General features: G+C 32.1%; 5 protein-coding genes across 11 annotated transcripts; 2 read left to right on the top strand and 3 right to left on the bottom strand.

Annotated features, from left to right (window-relative positions):
- Window positions 1-27: 27 nt before the first annotated feature.
- Window positions 28-1,886, bottom strand: LOC111414274 (Mediator complex subunit 30). Of its 2 annotated transcripts, XM_071199101.1 has the most exons (2): window positions 1,731-1,886; window positions 28-1,670 (listed from the first exon to the last, which is right to left on the bottom strand). In XM_071199101.1, exon 2 carries the CDS (start codon window positions 1,645-1,647, stop codon window positions 808-810), a length of 840 nt encoding a protein of 279 aa, XP_071055202.1. In that variant the 5' UTR covers window positions 1,648-1,670; window positions 1,731-1,886; the 3' UTR covers window positions 28-807. The 2 variants fall into 2 exon arrangements, with proteins under 2 accessions (XP_071055202.1, XP_022901345.1); XM_023045577.2 differs by having other exon boundaries at window positions 28-1,886.
- A 1,071-nt stretch (window positions 1,887-2,957) lies between these two features.
- Window positions 2,958-8,999, top strand: LOC111414190 (Oxysterol-binding protein-related protein 8). Of its 2 annotated transcripts, XM_071198792.1 has the most exons (7): window positions 2,959-3,262; window positions 3,326-3,354; window positions 3,437-3,815; window positions 6,306-6,509; window positions 6,719-6,879; window positions 6,938-8,253; window positions 8,307-8,999. In XM_071198792.1, the coding sequence occupies exons 1-7, from the start codon at window positions 3,106-3,108 to the stop codon at window positions 8,485-8,487; spliced, it is 2,427 nt and encodes an 808-aa protein (XP_071054893.1). In that variant the 5' UTR covers window positions 2,959-3,105; the 3' UTR covers window positions 8,488-8,999. The 2 variants fall into 2 exon arrangements, with proteins under 2 accessions (XP_022901207.1, XP_071054893.1); XM_023045439.2 differs by having other exon boundaries at window positions 2,958-3,354.
- Window positions 8,281-16,705, bottom strand: LOC111414254 (crossveinless c). 3 transcript variants are annotated; one of them, XM_023045546.2, is made up of 11 exons: window positions 15,979-16,280; window positions 15,671-15,810; window positions 15,407-15,522; window positions 13,386-13,544; window positions 13,099-13,335; window positions 12,967-13,009; window positions 12,663-12,734; window positions 11,847-12,402; window positions 11,561-11,793; window positions 10,859-11,170; window positions 8,281-10,799 (listed from the first exon to the last, which is right to left on the bottom strand). In XM_023045546.2, the coding sequence occupies exons 3-11, from the start codon at window positions 15,458-15,460 to the stop codon at window positions 9,808-9,810; spliced, it is 2,658 nt and encodes an 885-aa protein (XP_022901314.1). In that variant the 5' UTR covers window positions 15,461-15,522; window positions 15,671-15,810; window positions 15,979-16,280; the 3' UTR covers window positions 8,281-9,807. The 3 variants fall into 3 exon arrangements, with proteins under 3 accessions (XP_022901314.1, XP_022901313.1, XP_022901315.1); XM_023045545.2 differs by lacking the exons at window positions 15,671-15,810; window positions 15,979-16,280 and adding an exon at window positions 16,587-16,705; XM_023045547.2 differs by lacking the exon at window positions 15,671-15,810.
- Window positions 16,706-17,204: 499 nt separating this feature from the next.
- LOC111414265 (elongation factor 1-beta-like) lies at window positions 17,205-18,477 on the top strand. 2 transcript variants are annotated; one of them, XM_023045561.1, is made up of 6 exons: window positions 17,224-17,335; window positions 17,388-17,495; window positions 17,555-17,629; window positions 17,722-18,163; window positions 18,218-18,333; window positions 18,390-18,477. In XM_023045561.1, the coding sequence occupies exons 2-6, from the start codon at window positions 17,388-17,390 to the stop codon at window positions 18,426-18,428; spliced, it is 780 nt and encodes a 259-aa protein (XP_022901329.1). In that variant the 5' UTR covers window positions 17,224-17,335; the 3' UTR covers window positions 18,429-18,477. The 2 variants fall into 2 exon arrangements, with proteins under 2 accessions (XP_022901330.1, XP_022901329.1); XM_023045562.2 differs by lacking the exon at window positions 17,555-17,629 and having other exon boundaries at window positions 17,205-17,335.
- On the bottom strand, window positions 18,474-22,971 carry LOC111414264 (GPI ethanolamine phosphate transferase 1-like). Of its 2 annotated transcripts, XM_023045560.2 has the most exons (13): window positions 22,795-22,971; window positions 22,444-22,509; window positions 22,089-22,334; window positions 21,809-22,029; window positions 21,539-21,752; window positions 21,192-21,477; window positions 20,911-21,132; window positions 20,318-20,564; window positions 20,084-20,253; window positions 19,851-20,032; window positions 19,590-19,801; window positions 19,270-19,538; window positions 18,474-19,198 (listed from the first exon to the last, which is right to left on the bottom strand). In XM_023045560.2, exons 2-13 carry the CDS (start codon window positions 22,458-22,460, stop codon window positions 18,698-18,700), a joined length of 2,787 nt encoding a protein of 928 aa, XP_022901328.1. In that variant the 5' UTR covers window positions 22,461-22,509; window positions 22,795-22,971; the 3' UTR covers window positions 18,474-18,697. The 2 variants fall into 2 exon arrangements, with proteins under 2 accessions (XP_022901328.1, XP_071054892.1); XM_071198791.1 differs by lacking the exon at window positions 22,795-22,971 and having other exon boundaries at window positions 22,444-22,676.
- Between the last annotated feature and the right edge of the window lie 364 nt (window positions 22,972-23,335).

Raw genomic sequence — 23,335 nt, 5'->3', positions numbered from 1 at the left:
AAATATGTTATTAATTAAATTATGAAGTGCAATCATCGCTTTTATTTATTTATCAACATTTTTTCATTTAAAAATAAAACCTTAAGGAGACGATTGTTACTTGACTATATATATATTATCCAAAAACCAATACGAAATAATTACAAGAAAAGAAAACACGCAGTAAAAATATTTAACAACAACTTGTTAGAGACAAAGTTCACAAATAACTCTATACAAATATATATCCCCTACTTATACTTTATATACAGTAGTTAGAACATTAGAATTGATGGATTAATGTTACTAAATATTTATATATCAAGTCGTTTTGTAATAATTTATTTGACGTTTTAGATTATAAAATATTTTAATTAAACAAAAATTTACATCCCGTAATATACAAGTTTTATTATATGTTAATTAATTAACATAAGACAGGTACTTGATGAAATGTATTAGCAAAACTGAAAGTTGTTAAACGTCAAATAAATATATTCTAAATTTAATTGTAATATAGTGTGTGTATAAATTATCTCATCATACAACATATTTATGCGGTTCTAAAAAAATTTATACCTCAGCCGCGAATTATCTCCAACAATTTACCTTAAATGTTAAAAATATACTTCTATTAATTAGCCTTGTTACACAGATAACTATTTACACAGCCTTGGTATTAATGTAGTTAGAGTAAAGCAGATTTGGTGAAACAAATTCGTTTCCAGGACAATTTGTAGACACACTTTATAAAGATTAATTACCTACATACATGCAAAATAAACAATATTAACAAGCTTTTAATCTAAAGTGAAAAACGAGGATTATTTAAGAACGTCTCATGTTTAACATTGTATTTATTTCATATATAATTCTTCTCAAATGATCGATAACTTCTTTCATTTGTTTATTTTTCTGCACAACCTGTTCCATAACTTCCTTACTTTCTTCACAAATTAATCTATAAGCTTCCGAATTTTTCTTTTCATCATACTTAGGATCAATTTCATCTTTAAACGGTATTAAACTCTCAATATGCGTATATTCCATCCCTTGCAATTGGCAATTATCATTACACTTTTCATAGATCAATCTTAATCTTTTAAATAGTACCCTTATGGTCCTCAATTGTTCTTGTATCTTCGCTTTTTTATCGTTGCTTATATTTGTACCTTGTGGTGTGCCATTTGGAGGTTGAATTGTTTTTAAGGTTTGAAATACTTCTTGGGTTCTACTATAAATATCTTGGACTGTTTCTTGTCCAAATCTACATATTGAAGCTGTGTTAAACTCTTTATTTGGTTGTTGTTGAGGTTGTGCGGGGGTTGGAGGAACAGCGTTAGTTTGTTGCATCACAGGAGGCTGTGCTTGTTGCATTGGATGATGAGCCATCCCCGTCATTGAATTTGGAGGGATTTGCATTGGATTAGGTCCTTGATGTTGTGGCATTTGACTAGGTCCATTCATTGTATATTGTTGATTCATTTGCGCCATCATTTGGCTGTTTAATGGATTTCCCATCGGAGTCATCATGGGATTATTCATTTGAGGTGGCATTTGATTTGGCATTGGTACAGGCATTTGATTCCCAAGTTGAGCACCCATTTGAGTTTGCATTGGCGCCCCCATTTGCGCTTGCATCGGGCCGGTACCAAATTGAGATCGCATTGCGCCTTGCTGAGGATTTAAACCTGGTAAAAAGTGATGTTGAGGTGCCGACATTTTCGTATCTTTACTTTTTTAGATATTACTCTTCGATTTATATACTTTGTCTTTTATCACAGCACTAATTTATTTATTTTTGTTCTTGTTTTGTACACTAACATATTGGTTTTTAAAACGTATTTATCAGATCATAACATTTTGACAGGATTAGTTACTGCCGTTGCGACATCTAGTGATCACTTTTAGTATGATGAAACAATATCATTGAATTTCTTCGTTTATTACTTTTTTATTTCATTAATTTATGATGTATTTTATAAACAACTTAGTTCTTATTTAATATTTAACATTTTTGTTTCATTATTACCCTTGTTTTATTGTATTCTTATTAATTTAGGGATTTTTTATTTTTTATGTTTGGAGCTACTAGTTCTTCCTAAATAAACATATCTGGATTTTATTAGCGATAATGGTGGGAAATATCAAACATAAGCAATTTATAACCTTGATTATTTACGCATATTGTTATACAAAACAATCGTTCGTCTTTTTGCAATCAACAGATGGCGTTGTTAGGCAAAAATTACTTTTTGTAGATTCCGCGAACTCTCTAAATTAATAATTAAATAAATTAAAACTCTTGCGACCAATCTCACACTTATTAAAATTGAATCAACGATGAATAAGTAAAGAAATTAATAATAAAAAACATGACATTGCATTCATTGTTGGTAAAAAATAAATTATTATTTTCACAATATTTTTAACATATTCGATCAAGTACCATTGATTAGCTTCATTATCGGTATTTCTAAAGTATCGATAAAATGTTTTTAATCAAATTCAAGTATAAATGTTTAAATAAAAAGATAAAACAATTTCTTTTTTAATCAAACTGACGTGTTTCATGATAATTCGAAGTTGATTTTGTGTTGACAAGTTGACGTTGATTATCTACTTTATCGGCATTTTTAACAGATCGATGAATTAATGAATTATGATTAAATTAACATAATTAAAACATTCTCGCGTCAATTAATTATTATTAATACATCGTTGGTATCTTTAATCTTGTTAGGGTAAAACGAAGTTTTCAGTAACATTTGGTTGGTAATCTGTAATACAGAATTAATGTCGGTTCCTTTGATGTTGGAGGAATCGTATTTTTTGACCTCGATTTAAATTCCGCCATCTTTAAAAAGGGAATGCAACATCACTCGCTGTGCTTCTCTGGAGAGAACCTTCTAAAACATGGCGGATAAAGTTTTGGCGGGACACCCCCAGTGTCCTATCTGGTTATTTTGCGTCTGTAGATAACCTGTCTCATTACAGACCTTGCGTTAAAGACAGCTGAGTGAGATTCGGTGTCAAAATAATAATGATTTCAATTCGAAAAACGTCGCCGTTACTTTAAACGATGTGAATGAAACGGGCACGAAAACGTTTTAAAACCCATTGAAAATGCCACAGCAGCCTCAAGAGAAAGAATCTCAAAGTGTCGTTTCGACACCAAAAGGGGGAAAATGTGAGGAAAAGAAGTCAAAAACTCTTCTTCACATAATCCCCAAGTTGCCATCAAGTGATTCACTCAGTAATAGCCCCGGTCCTGCTTCTCCTGGTAAGGAAAATCTTTCTACGTCCAGAGATGTTATCAATTTTTCGCTAATTGGTCTTTCTTTAGAACGCCAAGATTGCTTGTTGGTCGATAAAGTAAGTTCGTTTTTAATATTGCAAATCAAATTGTTTTATATTCTTTTGTACTAATGTAAACATATTAATTTTTAATTGCAAGTCTACTGAGAATGCGGTTAAGTTAGCACGTAAAGAATCATATAAAGTGCAGAGAAAACATTATCGGAAAGAAAAGAAAAGAATGACAAACGAGCTTTTAAGTTCATTAAAAGATACGTCTGTGGTTGTATTGGCGGATTGGTTAAAAATACGAGGCACACTAAAATCATGGACAAAACTTTGGTGTGTCTTAAAACCTGGTTTGCTGTTATTATATAAAACTCCAAAAGCTAAGAGCAACCATTGGGTTGGAACAATATTATTAAACTCGTGCAAAGTGATAGAAAGACCAAGCAAAAAAGATGGGTTTTGTTTCAAATTATATAACCCCTTAGATCAAAATATTTGGGCACCACGGGGACCAGAAAATGAAACAATTGGTTAGTCTAACTATTCTATGATTGTTACATGTCAAATTAATACATTTTAACATTACCATCTCAAATTTGTCTCCTTTATCTCCTTTTTTATAAAATTCCAACTTAAAATCATTTTGTTCTTGATACAAATTAAGTCTCAATTTAAGTTTGTTCTCACTCTAGAGTCGTTAACTCACAATCTAACACCTTTATGAATGCAAATCCAAGTTTATTCCGTATTATTTTGTGTGGAATTCATTGGGAATATTATGTACACAAAAAAACACATAAAATTACGTCATTCCTTTATTCCTTTTGTAAACATTATAGGAGCTATTGTTCTAAAAAACTGTTACAAAGGTAGTATTTTTGTGGAAATACTGGAAATATCTACTTATTTATCTAAATAATTCTAATTTATCCTTTATTATTATTTTTTTTTTGGTAATCATTAATTTTATTTTAATTGGAATCTTTTAAACACTTCAATCAAATTCTTAACTCATTACTTTTATTGAACTAATACTACTATCTGTGCAAAAAGATCTCACTTTAGAGATCGATATCTTCGCAACCGCTCCATAAAAAAAATTGCAACAAAATTTGTTGTAATCACTGAACATTTCTACGTAACTTATGTTAATCTGAAAATTTTCGGATCCACGGTTTTCTTGTTACCGCGAGTTAAATGAAAATTGTACCCGATTTTTTACGGAATTGGCAACTTTATCAACTTTGCGATTTTTTTTCTCGAAAACTATCGTACGAAAAAATTTTAATTTTGAATAGGTGGTAGTCTGATGTGTTCTCAATGAGTGGCATGAAAACGGTTGGGTGGATTTCTTCGCGGATTTGACCAAAATATGTCAAATAATGTTGGTTGTCGGATTCCGTTATCAGTTTTTCAATATTAAGGCTCTCTATTTTTTTAAGAGCGATTTAATGGAATTACAAATGACGTCGCGCCTTATTTCTTTATGTAGGCAAGATAAAGGCGCGACGTACTGTCTGGGACGCACCATCTGTTCCGATTGGACGGAACCTTCCTCTCCCCGCATAGCTGATTTCTGTTTCTCTTTAATTTGTAATTCCATTAAATCGCTCTTAAAAAATTAGGGAGCCTTATTTTTGAAAAACTGATAACGGAATCCGAAAATTCGCGTTATTTGACATATTTTGGTAAAAACCGCGTTGAAATTCGCCAGGTCGTTTTCGAAATAACAGCATCCTACTAAATCGCGATTTTCCGCGAAACTATATGGAATATCGAAAAAATAAAATATTCCCCACATTAAGAACACATCGGTTTACCACCAGTTCAAATTTGAAATTTTTTCGTCAAATAGTTTTGGAGAGAAAAAATGGCAAAGTAGACAAAGTTGTTGGCACTCTCAAAAATCGGGTACTTTTTTCACTTAACTCGCGATAAAAGTAAAACCGCGGACCCGAAAATTTCCAAATTAACATGTGATACGCAGAAATGTTCACTGATTACAATAAACTTTACAGCAATTTTTTCCATCGAGCGGTTACGGAGATATCGATCTCTAAAGTGAGGGGCCTTGACTTTTTGCACGGATAGTAGAACTAAAAACATTCGAGTTCTAGGTTTAGTGTTAGTTCTACTTTTAATTGTAATTCAGCGCTGACGTCACGAACGGGCCTTCGAGCTATACACCTGTTTCCAGGATGTATTCTACCTTCCTTGGTAGAGCAACGGTGGGGATTTGTGTGCATTAAAAGTATTCATATAACGGGTACTCCCTTCTCCGTATTAATCCGTTATATCGAGGTTTTACTGTTTTATATCAAATATGATCAATTTTGTACAAAACGTTGAGTTGCTTCTTCCAAGGAAAAGAAATTGGAGTAATCGGTACCGAAAAGATAAGATAATTATTTGGCATAATCTCCATATTATTAAGTTACAAATTAAAAATAATATATATATAATGTAAAAAAGTTGTATTATTCGATACATAAAAATGAAGTCAATAAATGAACTGGAGCCATGCACATCATTTACTAGAACACCGACCTGACCCGCCTTTGACCTAGTCAGGTGGTCAAAGGCGGCTCGGGTCGGTGTTTTGATTTTTCGTATCTGGCACATCATCCAAGTATAAAGATTTATTTGTTTATACATGGTATAAGACCGACCCGACCCTCCTTTGACCTAGTCAGGTGGTCAAAGGCGGCTCGGGTCGGTGTTTTGCTTGCGGTGTACATATCTTAATTTTTTCTGATTTGACGATCTTGCCTTGTTGGTTTCTCTGTGGAAATCTCGACTACATTCTCATGGTTCGCGCTTCAAGAATCTTTAAATTATCCTTACCTTCTCTTTTTGAAACTTCTTGGGTTGATTTCAGCCGAACTTCATCCTGTGTCTTTCTCCGCTACTTTATTTCATTTCAGTTCTAAGTAAAATAAGTTTTTTCTAAAAATTTGAGATGATAAAATAAATAAAGTGTATTGATTCAAAAACTTGGTGAGTAAAAACATTTTTTTAAGGGGCTGTCGTACAACCTTTACCTACATCATACTCAATTTTTCGAGCATCTTCTCAAGCGTCGGGAATGTGTTGGTTAGACGCGTTAGAAATTTCGATAAGAAACGACGCCGCTTTGGTTCGTTCGGCTAATAAAGCAAGTATTGGAAGTACTAGTCATGAAACGCAATGGTCTGAAGCCGATTACGAAAAACATTTTGTTCATGGTAATTTAATTTAGTTTAAATTTAAATTAACTCCGTACGATTCGAAATCAGAAATATTCGAAACACTCCCGGATAAGCATTAGTAATTATTTCGGAATTTTATTCCGCAAGTTTGAGTCATGTCATTTAACTTTTGTAAGAAGAACGGAGTTAATACTTGTACTTCAAAATCATTGTGTGTTTGAAAATAATTAAATATTTTTTTTTAGATTTAGATGATGTTAGTCAACCGGATAATGGTACTCATTTTTGTGCCGCGGATTGTGAAATAAGTGATACAGACTCGGATGTCTCAGGAAAAGAGGAGTATATTGATGATGATCCAGTAGAAACGCCTTATGTACCAAACGTTGAAGAAGAATTGGGAGATGTAAATATTTTTTAATATTGTTTATGTTAATTTTTTTTTTGTATTCTTGTGTTTTGAGGCTGGTGCTCAAGTTGAAGAATTAGCAGATGAACACAAATCATTAATTTGGTATCTTGTGAAACAAGTTCGTCCGGGAATGGATTTGAGCAAAGTTGTTTTGCCTACTTTTATTTTAGAGCCGCGTTCGTTTCTTGATAAACTCACCGATTCTTACTACCACGTTGATATTTTATCGCGAGCCGTTTTAGAAGATGACGCTTTTACTCGGATGAAAACCGTCGTGAAATGGTACCTTTCCGGTTTATACAAAAAACCGAAAGGATTAAAAAAACCTTATAACCCGATTTTGGGGGAAACTTTTCGTTGTTATTGGCTACATCCAAACGGTTCGAAAACGTTTTACGTCGCCGAACAGGTTTCTCATCATCCACCGGTTTCTGCATTTTACGTTACGAATCGTATGGATGGCTTTTCAATTTCCGCTTCAATACTCGCAAAATCGAAATTTTATGGCAACTCAACCTCTGCGATTTTAGATGGTACTGCTGTTTTAACTCTTTTACCGCGTGGTGAAAATTATACATTAACCGTCCCTTACGCCCATTGTAAAGGTATATTAATGGGTACCTTAAGTATGGAATTAGGGGGTAAAGTAAACATAGAATGTGAAAAAACCGGTTATCAAACTGAAATTGAATTTAAATTAAAACCTTTTTTGGGGGGAACCGAGCATACGAATTGCATAACGGGTAGATTAAGACTGGGGAAAGAAACTCTTGCCACTTTAGAGGGATTTTGGGATGGTGTTATTAATATAAAAGATCGTCGAACGGGTGATACTCAAATTTTTTGGAACCCAACTTCGGCTATTCGTAAAAGTCGCCTTCTTCGACATACAGTTCCGGTGGATCAACAGGGTGAGTTTGAATCGGAACGTCTTTGGCAGCACGTTTCGGCAGCTATCTTGAGAGATGATATGAACGCAGCTACTGAAGAAAAGACTACTTTAGAAGAAGCCCAACGTGCTTCGTCGAAAGAACGCAAAGCGAAATGCGAAGATTGGATTCCGATTCATTTTCAACAAGACTTAAAATCCGGACAGTGGGTTTATAAACATTCCGATTTACGGCCGTGGGATCCTAGAAATGATTTGTATCAGTACGAACATGATTTTTTGATTTCCACGCGAACCAGACACCCGACGCCGATGATAAGAACGTCGAGTTTAACGAGCATGCAAAGACAAGATGCTGCTATGAAGAATAATAAGCGTAGTTTTGATGGGGATGGACACGATACCGGGACGGAATCTGAGGAATATCATTCCGATTCAACTCAAAGTGTTAAAATCAATAAAACTACATCAAATAATACGTAAGAAATTAAATAAAAAAAATTAAATAATTTTAAACAATTTTTTATTTAAGAATTTTAACAGCAATTTCCGAATTGCAAAATAATCTTCAAGAACACAGCAACCGGATACAAAAGTTGCAGGAAAGTTTAACCAGACACCTGGAATTGGAAAAAAATCGTACAAATTACTTACTCGCAATCATTATTCTATTTGGTATTTTACAAGCAATGGTATTTTATTATTACAGTTAAAAAAATATATATAATGGGACACCTCAATTCACCTCAACAATCAAAGGCAGAAAGGAAAATCAAGAGGTCGTTTTTTCGATATTTATTAATATAATCGTGTACTGAGCTTTTTTTTATAAAACACACCTAAAAATTTACTAAGAAACTACGTTATATACACATAATTATATTCATATATGAAGAAAGAAATAATTCCACAATTTTTAATATATATAAAAATATTTATAAATAACGCTGAGTCTAAGTACATAATTTTTTTAAGATTGCGGTAATTAATTTTTATATTGAGCCAACATCTGGATACCTTTGCAATACATATTATAATTAGTTGAGTTGCAATGCTATTATTTACCACATTCTTCAATAAAATATGTATAAACCCAGCGAATATATAAACACCGTCTATATGCAAAATGTCCAATATTTTCTTTTTGTGTTTTTATTTGTGTTTTTTGTTCAGGCCTATGTCAATATTTATTATTGTAAATATAACTTTTATTATTCTTGTTGAATATTTTTGTTTTTCTTTTACTTTCTCTCTTTCCTTATCAATTCCCTACGACGATGTGATTTCTCATCCAACTTGGATTTTCTTTCTTCTAGCATATTGCAGACTGCCTTCTTCTCTAAAGCTTATTTCTAGCTAATCTTATTTCTAAAAGATTCCAATTTCTTTACATTCTGGGCACTTTTCAAGATTTCTACTTCATATGTCAACTGAGACGTTATTATGTTATTCGTAACTGCCTGGCGAACACTTCTCTCAACCAGGATCTTTTGCGTCAGCATGTCGTTACTCAGTTTGACCTGGTCTAAATGTGTTGGACAAGGTTAGAGTATATTGGAGGGGGTAAATAAAATATTAATTTTATAAAAAAAGGATTTTATTAATAATAAACACACAAGAGATTCTATTTTAAACATATTTACATTGAGGCTTAAGAATGCCAAAAGATCTAGAGAGAACCTAACGAATTAATGATAGTTGCTAAAATTTACAAAAATACGTTTGTTTAACATTTATTAATAATAGAATGTAAATAATCACAGAGAAAATATGATGCAGAGTCTTTATTTATAACGGAAAAATTATAAATAAATACTCTATTTATATCTGGAGAATGTTATTTTGTTACATTCCTAATATTACAAAGATTCTTTTAATCTTTTCATTACCTACAACGAACAAAAAAAATGGTTAACATTTTATATAAACTTTAACATTCATCCTTTCAACATTACGTAATCTAATATATTAATATATGTTATAAAAAATACTGGCCCAAAATCGTGACCAAAAAAATAAATTGACTAGTTTTATTACTTCTTTGATTGTTTCTTAAAAGTGTTGTGTAAATTGTAGATATGTTGAGCGCGTAAATGGCCGAAATGTTTGTGATACCATTCCGGCATTTTACCTTTAACATCCACCCGTGACATATGTATTATTTTTGAAGAATGTGATCCTGATGGTTCTATTAAATATCGTGATGCTAAAACGATTCCTCTTACGGAGTTTGGTATGGTCATTGAATCTTTGTGTTCAACGGAAGTTTCAACTAATAAACAACCACCTTTTCCTATATCTTTTTTCCAACTACGAATAACACAGTAATCTTCTAAAGGAAGTGGATTTACATTTCTTCGGGTATATTGAAAAATATCCGTGCACTCATCAACCTGAGAAATAGTCCTGGTCGAATCAAGTTCCTCATCCCAAAGATGACGTTCTTTAAGTAATCTGTTTAAGATTTCTATTGGACTAGCATCAACTTCTATGGTAATTTTCCATAACCTTAATGGATGTGAATCGGCGACTTTTTTATAAGAAATTTCAATCTTCTCGAAATGACTTGGAATCAAAATCCATCCCCTAGCTTTTTCTTTTACTTCATTCAACAACGCCGATTGACACTTTTCTAAGTAAGATCTCCACTCGTCGTTGTTCTCGACACTTAAAGGAACCAACTTAACTTCGCTAAAATTACACTGATTTAATAAATCAGTCGGAACGTGAAACAATTTATCAAAATTTTTTATTAGGAATAATAAACATTCATGGGCCGCTTTGTTTTCGTCCAATTCTTTTGGATGAGGAATACCCGTAACCTGTCTGTTTACCACTTGGTTGTGATGAAACAATGTTGGAGCGAAACACAAAGCCAAATTACTTTCATTCATTTGATTTTCCGACGAATATTCAGCTATTTTACTCAAAAAATTTAATAATACTTCAAGTACTTGGCGGTGTTCATCCGGCATTAATAATAATCCACATAAAACGGCTTCTTTGCGTAATTGAATTGGTATATCTAATTCAAAAATAAATTATTACTTTAATAATTGTTTAATTTCATTAATTTAAACTTACGTTGAAAGATAGATATAAAAGTTTCGGATAACTTATTGGTTAATACAGCTTCAGGTAACTCTCGAAAATATTGTTTGACGGTATCAGCGACATCATAAGCTTGGTGATCGTTAAAATTAATGTTCTCACCATATTCTTCAATGACTGTTTTAAGGTGTTGAATCCTCGATCGAACCCCGGGTTTTCGAAAAATCCCAACATTATTCGCAGCGTTTTTAACTAACCAAATAAGAGCTTCTTCGATTCCTTTCGGAAGTGGTAAACCCGTTTTTTGAACGATTACGGTTATAGGAACTCCAAAAATAAGTTTATCTTTAAATTTAAAAAAATTATATAAAATAAATAGAATAAAACCTTGATATTACGGACTCATGTACAGTGTGTTAATTAATCATTGCAAGTATGCAACCAATATCACAGTATTGATTTTGCAATACGCGATTTGCGTATTCAGATATATTCAGTGTGATATTGGTTGCATACTTGCAATGATGACGTCGGGTACGATAATTAATTAACACACTGTAGATACCAAGTCACTTACAAGAAGACAAACCGCCGAGGTCGCTTGCTGGCGAGGCGCTAGAATGCTCCAAAGTGATGATTTCGTATTAATCCAACGCCTCGTCCGCAAACCTCGGCGATTTGAGATTAAATCGATCCTTATATTTTTTGCTATATAAAACTTATAGAGAATTATACCTTTATAAGCAGGACATTTAATTTTTCTTATAAATTTTGAGATATCCCAATTCCAACCCGTTTTATGTGTTGGGCAATATTTTTCCATGTGAGCAGTTAATTTGAGCAAAGCTAATTTTCGAAGGACTTGGAGTTGATTTGCCGATAAAGTGTAAATTGGGCGCCCTCCTTCTTCAATTTCAGTTGGCACTTCGTCGAAATCTTCGCTTGTTTGATGACTTGGCCATAACAAACTAAATATAAATTTAAATTAAATAAAAAAATTTTTTTTTTGATATTTACTTACGTATCGTTTGGGTTTGTTAATTGTAACCACGTTTCAGTTTTATCAAAAGACCCGGTTTTTCTTCTCCTACTCCTCCTAAACGGTGATTCAGGGTCTAAAACAGGATTTCCTGAGGTGCTAAAATCGTTCAATTGCTTTGAGAGAAGATCCAGAACGTTCAATCCACTATTATTGTTTACTATTTCATTCCTCCTCCTTCTACAACTCGGCGAAATCACTCGTTTAAATTTATTTCTTGGGCTTTCGGGGATTTCTTCCTCCTTTTGATAGCTGCCTCTCCTTAAACTTTCCGATTCTGTTCCTAAAGATGCAGTTTCCTCCTCGTTTTCCAAGTCTACGGTTCTTGACCATCTCCGAATATCCTTTTGATAAGCCCAATTTTCGCTTAAAGCGCATTGTTCGTCTTCGGAATCGTCGGAACGCGACACCCTCTGTTGGTGGAACTGCGCGCATTTATTGAGAATATGAAGCCGTCGATATAAGGAGTGAAGAACGCTGGATTCAAGAAGCGGGTGATCTTGCTCCACGGCTGCGACCTCGATTGGAAACTGCATGTCTAAATGTGGAATGAGAATTGATTTAGTTTCTAAATATAAAGTATTTTCGCAAACTAAGTCTAATAAGGATCAAAGGTTATCTTTCGAAGTTTTTGAATGAAATTTAGAGTGACGTAATTTACCTTTGTACATTATCACATAATTTTGGTTATGAATTGGAAGTGGTGATAAGCTAATTAGTTTTTCTAAATATAACTCGGTTTGCAAAATATTGAGAAGCAAAGGTTATCGGTTGTTGTTAAAACATTTTGAGCCTCACCTTCGTACATTTGGGCATATTGAGGAAATCCAGCTGCTCTTAACCATTTACAAGCTTCGGTTGCTTCGATCTCTGCAACAACAAATCAAATTAAAAAAAGTATATTAATAAGGGCTGGGAGAGTTGGGACTGCATATAAATATTAGGCAGTCACCAACCTGCTATTTTATGCGCTCTGAGTTGTCTCCAAATTTGCTCGGCCTTTCTAACCGGCCAATTATCGTTCACTTTTACACTTAAACTTCTAAAGAACTTGTACTGTTTTATCCGAACGGACATTTTCAAATTTTTAGATGTTACTCACCAGACAGGTGCCTATCAGACTGGGATCGGAGTTGTGTTTTCACCTGGAACCGTTACGATTAATCATACATGGCTACTCAAATGGAAAACTTTGAACTCGACACCCGAGTTCAAAGGGGACAATCTCCCGTACCTTGGTTATTTTTTTCAATACCGACGTAGAAGAGGACTTCCGTCGTTCCGATCGCCTCCTTTCCACTGGAAAACTAACCGCACAACCGCCACGATCGACCCCTTCTTCCCCATCTAAATCCGACGTTACACAAGGAGACAAAGATGAATCTGATGTGCAAGTCAAATTTGTTGAGCTCTCCGACGGCGAAGTTTGAGTACAAGTGCTTATTACAGCTTCCACCAATTGTAAAGATTCCTAAAAAACAAATTAAAAAAAAAACAAACAAAAAAATAATTCAAAATTACCCTCGAATTTGAAAATAAAAATTCCCCTTCATCTTCCAGCCAAGAATTATCCAAGTATCCCCCGACATGGTCTTGATTATACTTTTTGCAATCTTCTAAGAGGTCGTTTAGATCTCTGGCGAGTTCTGGATCGAGTTCCTGTTCGTGTTTAGTATTAAGCTGAAATATACAAAAATTTAATAAATAAAGCGGTAAATAACAGAGGTTGACTTTTGGGATTAAAAGAGAGGGCTTTTTCCTTAGGAAATCAAAACATATATGATGACCAAAGTGACGTGATACAAGTATTTGATTCCCAACGTCCCCAAATAATCTTACAATGACCGCGAGCTACGAACCTTACGACTTTTTCAACTTATAAAAGGCGAACAAACCGAGAATTTATCCAGTTTACAAGTTTCAGCCTGTACAGAATCTCCCGGAAATTACAAAGAAGCAAAAATGAAGTTCCCCATTTTATTAATACTCGTTTGTACACACGCTAGTGATGTAAATCTTAAACTAAGTGACAAAATTGCTTATGTGAATAATAATTTTTTTTCCGGTAGGTAAGTGTTGATAAAAGAAAATGTTGTGTGTCTACCTGGTTGAAACGGGATATTCGTCAAACCGATTTGGGTCCTTTCTGGGCAAATAGAGGCAAAAAGGATCCGAAATATCTATACGATAGGCTTTTCGCCGAAGTTCCCTATTGGATTTTGATTAAAAAGGATCCCGATATGGAATACGACCCCTATTTCACCACACGCGGGAAGAAAAATTTAAAAAAAGTTTTTAATCAACTCCATATTTTGCGAAACGTCAAATTAAATACAAATTAATAAACCCAATTTAATCATATATAATTATTTACTGGTGTAAATGTCGCTTAATATATTATATTATATGATTGCCGTATATTTATTAATTCTCAATACCAAAAACATTTTTAGGTGCCACGGATTTTTGTCTTAAAATGTGCTCTATGAAATTTTCTCGTAAAATCTTGCAGGTGTTTAGATAAGCTACTGTTTCCGGTTGCTTACCCTATATATATTATATGTATATACAGTGTGTTTGATTTTAGCTGTCACAGCAGATATCTAGAACTAGATTATTGTTGGAGAAGTCTTGAAATTTATGGAATTAGGTATTGTTCATGATACATGGGGCGGCCGACGTCTTCGAAGTCGGCCGAGATTATTTCTTATATCACGAACAATACCTGGGGCGGCCGACGTCTTCGAAGAAAATAAAGGTAAGAAATTAAGATTCTAATATAACTCATTTAAAGCGATCAAAATTAATCAATTCTTCATGATAAAATTGAAATATTAAAAAAAATCGTATTAATGTAGAATTTTTCGATTTAAAAGATTTTCCACACATTTTAATTCCTAGAATACATTATATTTTCAAATATTTCATTATAACCTTAGCAGGAAATTTACTTAGATTGTTAGCATATTTAAAAATAAACATAAATTAATTAAATAAATATAATTAAATAAGTACAATATAATTAAATAAACATAATTACAGCCGTAATAAGGAAAAATAAATAAACTTCATGAACAAAATCAACAAATGTGTTGAAATATATAATATTTTTTCTAAAGTGACTAACTTTCTAAATAGTGCCAGCAAATAGTTCTAATGAAAAAATGATGTCATTGACGATATTAGTCGTAATATTCGCGTGACGATGATCAAACATAATTACATATAATATAATTATCACCCGTATATCCACCTGCAATAAGAGCCTTTCGCAATTCCAAATTAATTAATTTTATTTTAATGCAATAAATGTAATATGATGTAATGGGTGTATAATCGGTGTGTAATAAGAATTTAAACGGTGGGTTATGAATGGCGGAGTTTGGTTTAGCTATTTTCACCCTTATCGCTTTGTAGATAAGGGCGAAGAAAATATTAAGAAAACTAATCTTACATACAGAGTGTTCTTTTTTGTAAGAAAATTCTAATATATTTAATTTAAATTAATAAAATTAATTAAAAAAAATTTTTTTTTTACTTACGTGATTTTTGTGTATAAAATTTTCGATATCTTGAAACGGGTCGTAGAGGCTCATAGTTTTGGATCACCTGCCGAACGAAAAGTTGTCCATTCTACGGGGCCCCGTTACCACTATACCTGCAACAACGAACACATATTGATTAGGACGTCGTCCTTGAACGCTAAAATATATTTACGTAAACGATTTATTTAGAATTTCTTTCTTTTCTAACCGCATACCGTCGGCTCTTTTCTTTTTCCCCCATTAAATATTTTTTATACCTACCAAGGTCATTTTAGTACGCTCAAGTAGTTTCTTGGAATAATTTATTTTTTCATCAATTTTTAGTGGCACTCAATTTTTTAATATTCATTATGTAAGAGTTTTATGGTTGACGCGGTTGAGCCGCTTCGTGAAAATATCACCTACAGAGTTACAGAGTTACGTTCAGTTATGTTTAAACAATTCCAACTCCCTCCTGAGTTGGGAGTGACTTGTTAATTTAAATTTTTTTTTAATTTTAAAATTTTAACATTTGAAATTTCTTTCTTATATTTATCAAGATTAAATTTTGAAAATTTCATCGAACTTACCTATCTCAACAAATATTTTAAAAAGATAATCAATAAATTGATAGTTAATTAGTAATGAAATTAAAAATTAATACACTAAAAACACAAAGTTTTAAACAGAGATGTTATGTTATAAATTGAAACTGAAAACACATTCATTTGGCCTCTAAACAGGAAAACACTATGTATATACCGTACATACACAGTGTGTATGTATGAATGAATCAACGGCCTCAGTTTATTACGACAGACGAATGCCTAAGTACGCCTTTCTGTTTCTGTTTAATTCAACTAATAAAATAGCTTCTTCTTTTAGCGTTCGAAAATAAAACCACCCAAACAACGTTAATGAAAAGAAAAGGAAACAAATAATTTAAACGACTATTTAATAAAGAAGAAGGAGAAGACAGCAAAGCTAGATAAATTTTAAAGCCGTTTTATTATTCTTTTTTTCAAAGCTTCACATGTGGGATTGTTTTAATTATAGTACGTTATTTATAAATAGGACGATCAAGTGTTAAGCAGATGGTGTTATCTACAATTATTATAATTTTATATTTTATTTAAAATTATTTCCGCATAATTTTTATTAATTAAATGAGTATATATAAAAATTAACACCCACTTACCCAATTTAATGTTATAAATTATAATTAAAAAATTTTCATTTAACCCAAAACTTTGAAACAAACACTTTTGATGAAGAAACCAAGAAAAAAGGATCGTCACGTTCCAAGTTTGAGTGTTAAACTGTAAATGGCTGTAGTATAACAACCAACGCGTTGAGCAGAGATAAGATAACAACTCGTTTATGGCCTTTTAAGCTTATTCAAAATTATATTCTTCAATGAATATAACACCAATAAAGAAATCGAAATTAAAAAAAAATTTTCATCAAAAAATATTGAATTACTTTTAATTATTAAATAAAAATTTATTAAGTTACTTAAGCATCAACAAGTAATCAACAATATCCGGGTTGGATTCGGGATGAACAATTTAAGTAAATAAATGTGGTTATTTCGGCAAAAAAAATTACTTCAAAATGTAAGGAAGCAAAATAATTTTTTGAAAGTCTACGAATTAAAACGCCATCTTTGGTGGGTGTGAGAAGGCCAAAAAGATTTTCTATTCCATCTTTTTATACTTTTAATGCATTTTCTTCTTGGTATTATAAGCACTCATCATTCTCAATTAATTTACTGATGAGAATTTTAATTAATACCGACCGTTATTAGTTAATAGCATCGAACAATAGATGGCAGCATAAATCACGTGGAAAACGTGTTACGCATGCTATATAGCACATTCCTTTTTAATTAATTAAAGCGGTGGTCGACACGTTGTCTTAAGTTCAGCAAATACATTTACTATTAAAGTAAGTATTTTCTGTTTATCCCATCAATTAATTAAATTGGGCATAATTTTAGATGGCTTCTGCAATCGCTCAAGATAAATTTTGGACGGACCGAGCAATTTATGAGGAAGCTGAGAAGATTTACCACGAGAAACAAGCACTTCCAGCATCTTGTCCAAAGGTAACATTCATTTATTCCTGAAAATTATCATAAATGTTATCATAAAATTTTTCATGCAGTCCACGTTAACTCCCTTAGCTGATGAAGTGGCTAAGGCAAGGCAACGATTTATTGATATTATAAATACTTACGATGTATGTAAATGGTTAAATATTTTAAAACATTTTATTTTAAGTTTTGCCATGTTTCCTTTGATATCTACAAAAAGAAAATTATTTAATTTTAGTCAAATTCTGAAAATGTTACGCCTGATACAGCCTCAATGAGTTTAATCGAGAAAAAATATTTAGAATTCGAAAAAGTCATCAACAACATCCAAGAACAAATGATGAAAATGGATCAACGTCTCCGCGCTATCGAAAGTAAATGTGGCGATTCGAAGAGCTGCGCGAAATCCTGTGCGATTGATATGAAGAAAATCGACACCAAAACCACCACCGACGACGACGATGTTGACCTATTCGCCTCCGATTCTGAAGATGAGGAAGCAGAGAAAGTTAAACAACAGCGTTTGGAAGAGTACCACGCGAAAAAGTCGAAGAAACCCGCTTTAATTGCTAAATCTAGTATTGTTTTGGATGTCAAACCATGGGATGATGAAACCGATATGAAAGTTATGGAACAAAATGTTAGGAAAATTGAAATGGAGGGATTATTATGGGGGGCTTGTAAGTTATGGTTAAAAAAAATCTTTTTTTGATTTATTTTTGATTTGTTTTTAGCAAAATTGGTTCCTTTGGCTTATGGAATTAAAAAATTACAAATATCATGCGTAGTAGAAGATGAAAAAGTTTCTGTTGATTTGTTACAAGAGCAAATTGAGGGTCTTGAAGACTATGTAAGCTAAAAAAATTATTCTATTTTATTATAAATTTATTTATATTTTATTTTTAGGTGCAAAGTGTTGATATTGCAGCGTTTAATAAAATTTAAATCATTATGAAATTGTGAAACTTAATTTGAAATAAAATATTTTCCATAATTTTTATATCGTTTCATTTTAATAAACAGGTTACTCTTGGCAGTCAATGCATACAAATATATCACATTTTTGAATTTGTATTATAAGTATTAACCTAGATTATTAACGCAAATGAACGAAAAACATAAATTAAAGCGTTATCACATTTGTAATAAACTACGATACTTTTACAAAAACAAAATAAACAATACTCTTAATTATTATCACATTTTTTTTCAACCTAATCTACTTTATGATAAATCCCCATCAAATCATCTTCGCTACTCTCCTCAATCACAATAGCGGTACGAATACCGAAAAAGCGGTGGAAACGAACGGTTAAATAATCAAATAATCTATTCTCGGTTAACAACCGAACTAAACAATAAATAACTAAAAGCGCTATTGCAATAATATTCGCGATGACAAAACGAGAAATACTCAAACCAATATCAAGCCACGAACCCTCGTTGGTTACTCGAAACATCATATTCATAACCATGATATCCGAAAAGAATAAGATAATCGTGAAAGCGCCTAAGATCGATGTTCGGCCGGAAACGTTCATCATATGGAAGTTAATCGTTGTTATAAAGAACGGTACTGCTAGTTTTAAACCGATTAAAGATGTAATCAAGTATGGATTGAAGACTCGCACGAAACACCGCGTCCACATTGGGTCGAATGTATTTAAATCCGAGATATTTCCAGGTCCAAAAAATGATAACAAGATATAAGCCATCTAATATTAGTTAAGGAATAATGTAATCTATATATAAATTTAACCTTTAAATCTTATTTAAAAAAGGATACGAATATAAAGCATTTTCGGAAATCATGGTGCGATACTTCAGTTTTCGTGGCATCCATCGCTCCAAATTTAAGAGCAACCTCACCACTTTGCCTGGATTCTTCCATTTCGATGAAACTCCAAGTTAAACACAAACAAATGAAAAACGCCAAGAATAATCCTTCCCCATTCGTAGACATCAAAAAATAAATGTTGAAGATCGAAACTTGAATTCCGAGAGCGCGGTGAAGAAGTCGTCTCGGATGCAAAATCATCGTAATTAAAGAAAGCACTACAAAAAAAATCATTCGTTATTTAATTTCAACATTAAAAATTTACTTACCAAGGATAATCCACGATGAAATGTAAATGTAAGTCATTAATTCGGGGGATAAATCGTTGTAATATGACGTAACGGCGATGTTTATGACGGATAAGAACATACAAACGAGTTGGGTGATTAATACGCCTAAATGAAAATAGTCAGTCTTTCGCATAATTCGATCCATAGTAAACATTAATGATATGTACATAACTATCACAGCACCGATCATACTAAAAACAATAATTAAGCAAAATAAATACGTGATATTAAAAATCTTACCAAACAACATGATAATTTTCCCTGAACATCGGCGTAACCTGGTAATACACGGGCAAATAAACCGTTAAAATCAACCAAATTACTTTATCGATGCGCTTTGCGCTAAAATTCTCCGTCAACATCCATAGCAAAATCCCAATGCATGTATAAAATATATATTCTCGGTGAATAAGCGTCATACTCTAAAATAATCGTAATAATAACAACATAAAAAAAATTTTATATAAACATACCAAAAAATAAACACCAAAAAGCATCACGCCATATTTGATTAAATGTTTCAATTCCACGAAATGTATTAAAACAAGTAAATACTGTAATTGGTCGCCATCATGCATTAGAAACAAAAACATTATGAACGGAAAACTTAAATATGCACAATATTTCACTTCAAGACCTTTGTCTAAAACGCAATTCAAAAAAAAATTTAAATATGATATTTGTGGTAATAAAAAAATGCTACTTACATAATAAAACACACATCGCTACAAAAAGTATACCCAAAACTTTTGAACACATGTCGATTAATTCAGCGTCTTCAATATAATGCGGATTGTCGATTCTTTCGGTACTATACAGCATCACACAAGCTGTGTAAATCATAAACACAACTAATCCAGCCGCAAGGCACATCAATATTGGTAGTTTTAAGTAAGTGTTCATCTCAAATTTGCCTTTTTCAAGCAAAGGAATTAACTTTTTGATGTCGTATATCTGAATAAAAAAAATTGATTATTAAAATTTCAATTTCATTCATTTGATCACTTAATAAAGGATGATTTCTTTCTATATTTGACCACAACGATCAGATATATTTACTCATCAGGTCATTTCTAAAGATTGCAAAAGAAGTTCGGATATGCGTTTGCTACAAACTATAAAGAAAAACCTTGAAGAACTAGTAAGTGGACCACACCCACTTACTAGCTTCTATACATACTCCCTTATCAGGGAGTAATCAAATATCACTTCAAATATCAGCGTTGGAATAATTTGAAATGATGTTCAATACAAATATGGACATGAATATAATAAATTTCATTTAATTTATTATACTTACAGCTTTTTCATATTGTCGTGTTTCAAGTTTTAATTGTATCAAATCCAACATATCAGTAAGATTTCTTAAGGCATTAATTCCTCTATAAAAGAATGAGATTTTATTACGATCCAAATAGCTTTCTTGTACTTTGTATTGTTCAGATAAGGTCAAAACATTTGCATATAAAATATAAGCCAATTCCCAATCGACCAAATCAAAATATTGTTGTTGAAAAATCCCCTATTAAAGAAAATTAAACGTATTTAAGTTCGAAATTAAAAAAGTTTCAAAAACCGTACCTCAGAATTAATTGGATGATTAATTCCTAATAAAAACGAGATAATTGCGGTGATGTCAGCTTGTTTTAAATCTTGTCTTTTACTGTTTGGTTTAACACCAGCGCCCCAAATGATGAAGGGAGCTTCGGTTTCATGCGCGGAGCCGCTTCCGTGAGAACCCCAGTCGGTCATCCCATGATCAGAGGTAAAAATGTACGTTGTTTCATAATCGTCAAAGAAATCGTCCATAAATTTAACAATGTTTTTAATTCCTTGATCAACAAACGCTAAGTTGTCAAAATATTTCCTAATAATCAAAAAATAAAAATTAACGATTATAATTATTAAGATAATTAAGCCAATTTTACTTAGAATTTGGTTTATAAACATGCCCGGCGGTATCCATTCCCAATAAATGCAAAAAGAAAACACTTTTGTCGTGCTTTAAACTTGGATGATTCGTCCTAAAAACTTTTTCAACCCTTCGAAACACCCAATCATCAAGGAGAATTGTTGATTGTTGACCAGAAAAATCTTCGTAACTAGGTTCGTAATAATCCATATAAATTTTCTTTAATTTATCTAAAAAAATAAATTTATAAATCCCTATATTATTCTTTGTATTTTATTTTAAATACCTTTATTAAACATTGGAACTACATCAGGGCTACCCCACAAAAAGGAGCGCTTGCTTTGATTAAAAACGTGATCAAAATCAATCGGATTATATTTCCACCCTTTCGTAATAGCGTGCGGGTCTTCATACATTCCAGCGAAAATTGCAACATGTCCAGGTCTTGATTCGGTGGGAACTCGAGTGTGGGATATTCCCCAAGCTCCAACATCGTTTTTAATATTACTATTTTGAAATAAAAATGTAATAACAAAAAATAAGACTCTAATTTATGAACAACATACTTTAAGTAAGGAGCAAAACTTTCGTGTTCCCGAGAAAAAATTCCTTCGGCTCGTAACCCATCGGAAACAAAAACAACAACTCGTTTGCAAAGTGATAATTTAGCACTATGCGATGGTAACCCATGAAGAACTGGAGAGGAGAAGTAGGCGTCCATAACACCGTACAATAAAACGAAATGAGTTATTATTCCCATGAGTATTAATCGTATAGTCCGGCTTCTTTCCCGGAAAGAATAATCGAATAACCTAAAGATAATAATTAATAACATTAATATTGTTAAAAAAGAAATTAATTATTTGTAATTAAGAAAAAAATCATTTATTATTAACAAATATAACAGAAAAAAATTCATACCTATCGACTAGCCACATTTTGAGGTTATGTTTCCCCCCGAACGATTTTAAGTTGTTATCTTTACCGCTGAAAATAAAATTTATTAAACGGAGATAAAAAATTGCACTAATTCTATGTTTATTTGGCAAATCAAACCGATTATCATCATAAAAACACGAATTTTTGCAATGATTTTGCGGCGTTTGAACTACGACGAGAAGTTAGCACCTAATGTACTGGAAATACGATTTGTCGATTTGAGGTTATGTCAAATCCAACATGTTAATTAAGCTTTTATAACGTTTTATACAAAATGTTCAACAATACGAATCATTTTATTATTAATTTAGGCTGAAAATTGCGTTAACTCACCAATCGATCACTATTTAACACGAAATCAGGAAAATTTGAGTTGACCCAACGCGCTGTTTGAACTAACTATGACGGGAAGTTGACGTGAAACATTCTGGATTGTTCTAGAAACAACATGACGTTAGTTACAAATTGGGATTTATTATTTTAAGGAAATACGTCGAAGTTAAAATAAAATTGTAATAATTAGCTTGGAATTTTAATTTAAATATTAATTAAAATTGTTATTTTTTTAAATGTTATTTAAATCAAATGAAGTTAGCTACACAAATATTTGGAATTATTACAACGTTGTTGTCTTTATCTTCCCCAATACATATTAAGTTCTTGTGGAACGATGTGATATCCAAAAAAATTCTGTTCCATTCCTCTGTTCTGTTTTACGTTATTGTTTTATTTTGTATCATTTTGTTTCTTTTTACTTATTTGCTTACAAATCGAGTACGGCTTAGTTTAATATTTAATTTAGTTTATTATTTAGTTCAATTTTATTTAATTATTATGTAGTAATTCCGAAATCTGTAATTAGGGGAAACCCTGT

The sequence above is a fragment of the Onthophagus taurus genome, chromosome 8 (assembly GCF_036711975.1).
Source record: "Onthophagus taurus isolate NC chromosome 8, IU_Otau_3.0, whole genome shotgun sequence".
Taxonomy (NCBI): domain Eukaryota; kingdom Metazoa; phylum Arthropoda; class Insecta; order Coleoptera; family Scarabaeidae; genus Onthophagus; species Onthophagus taurus.
The sequence above is the reverse complement of the archived record's forward strand: the minus strand, read 5'-3'. Positions and strand labels throughout refer to the sequence as shown.

Excerpts from the sequence above, each read along its gene's own strand:
- LOC111414274 (XM_023045577.2), bottom strand. The coding sequence starts at position 1,701 with ATGTCGGCACCTCAACATCACTTTTTACCAGGTTTAAATCCTCAGCAA.
- LOC111414190 (XM_023045439.2), top strand. The coding sequence starts at position 3,106 with ATGCCACAGCAGCCTCAAGAGAAAGAATCTCAAAGTGTCGTTTCGACA. Across the intron at positions 6,510-6,718 it reads CGAAAAACATTTTGTTCATG|ATTTAGATGATGTTAGTCAA; the intron begins GTAATTTAATTT and ends ATTTTTTTTTAG. Across the intron at positions 8,254-8,306 it reads AAAACTACATCAAATAATAC|AATTTTAACAGCAATTTCCG; the intron begins GTAAGAAATTAA and ends TTTTTATTTAAG.
- LOC111414254 (XM_023045545.2), bottom strand. The coding sequence starts at position 15,460 with ATGAGCCTCTACGACCCGTTTCAAGATATCGAAAATTTTATACACAAA. Across the intron at positions 13,010-13,098 it reads TATTGAAAAAAATAACCAAG|GTGAAAACACAACTCCGATC; the intron begins GTACGGGAGATT and ends TAACGGTTCCAG. Across the intron at positions 11,171-11,560 it reads TAAATGTCCTGCTTATAAAG|ATAAACTTATTTTTGGAGTT; the intron begins GTATAATTCTCT and ends TTAAATTTAAAG.
- LOC111414265 (XM_023045561.1), top strand. The coding sequence starts at position 17,388 with ATGGCTTCTGCAATCGCTCAAGATAAATTTTGGACGGACCGAGCAATT. Across the intron at positions 17,630-17,721 it reads ATATTATAAATACTTACGAT|TCAAATTCTGAAAATGTTAC; the intron begins GTATGTAAATGG and ends ATTTAATTTTAG. Across the intron at positions 18,334-18,389 it reads TTGAGGGTCTTGAAGACTAT|GTGCAAAGTGTTGATATTGC; the intron begins GTAAGCTAAAAA and ends TTTTATTTTTAG.
- LOC111414264 (XM_023045560.2), bottom strand. Across the intron at positions 21,753-21,808 it reads AGTTCCAATGTTTAATAAAG|ATAAATTAAAGAAAATTTAT; the intron begins GTATTTAAAATA and ends TTATTTTTTTAG. Across the intron at positions 19,199-19,269 it reads TCCGAAAATGCTTTATATTC|ATGGCTTATATCTTGTTATC; the intron begins GTATCCTTTTTT and ends AACTAATATTAG.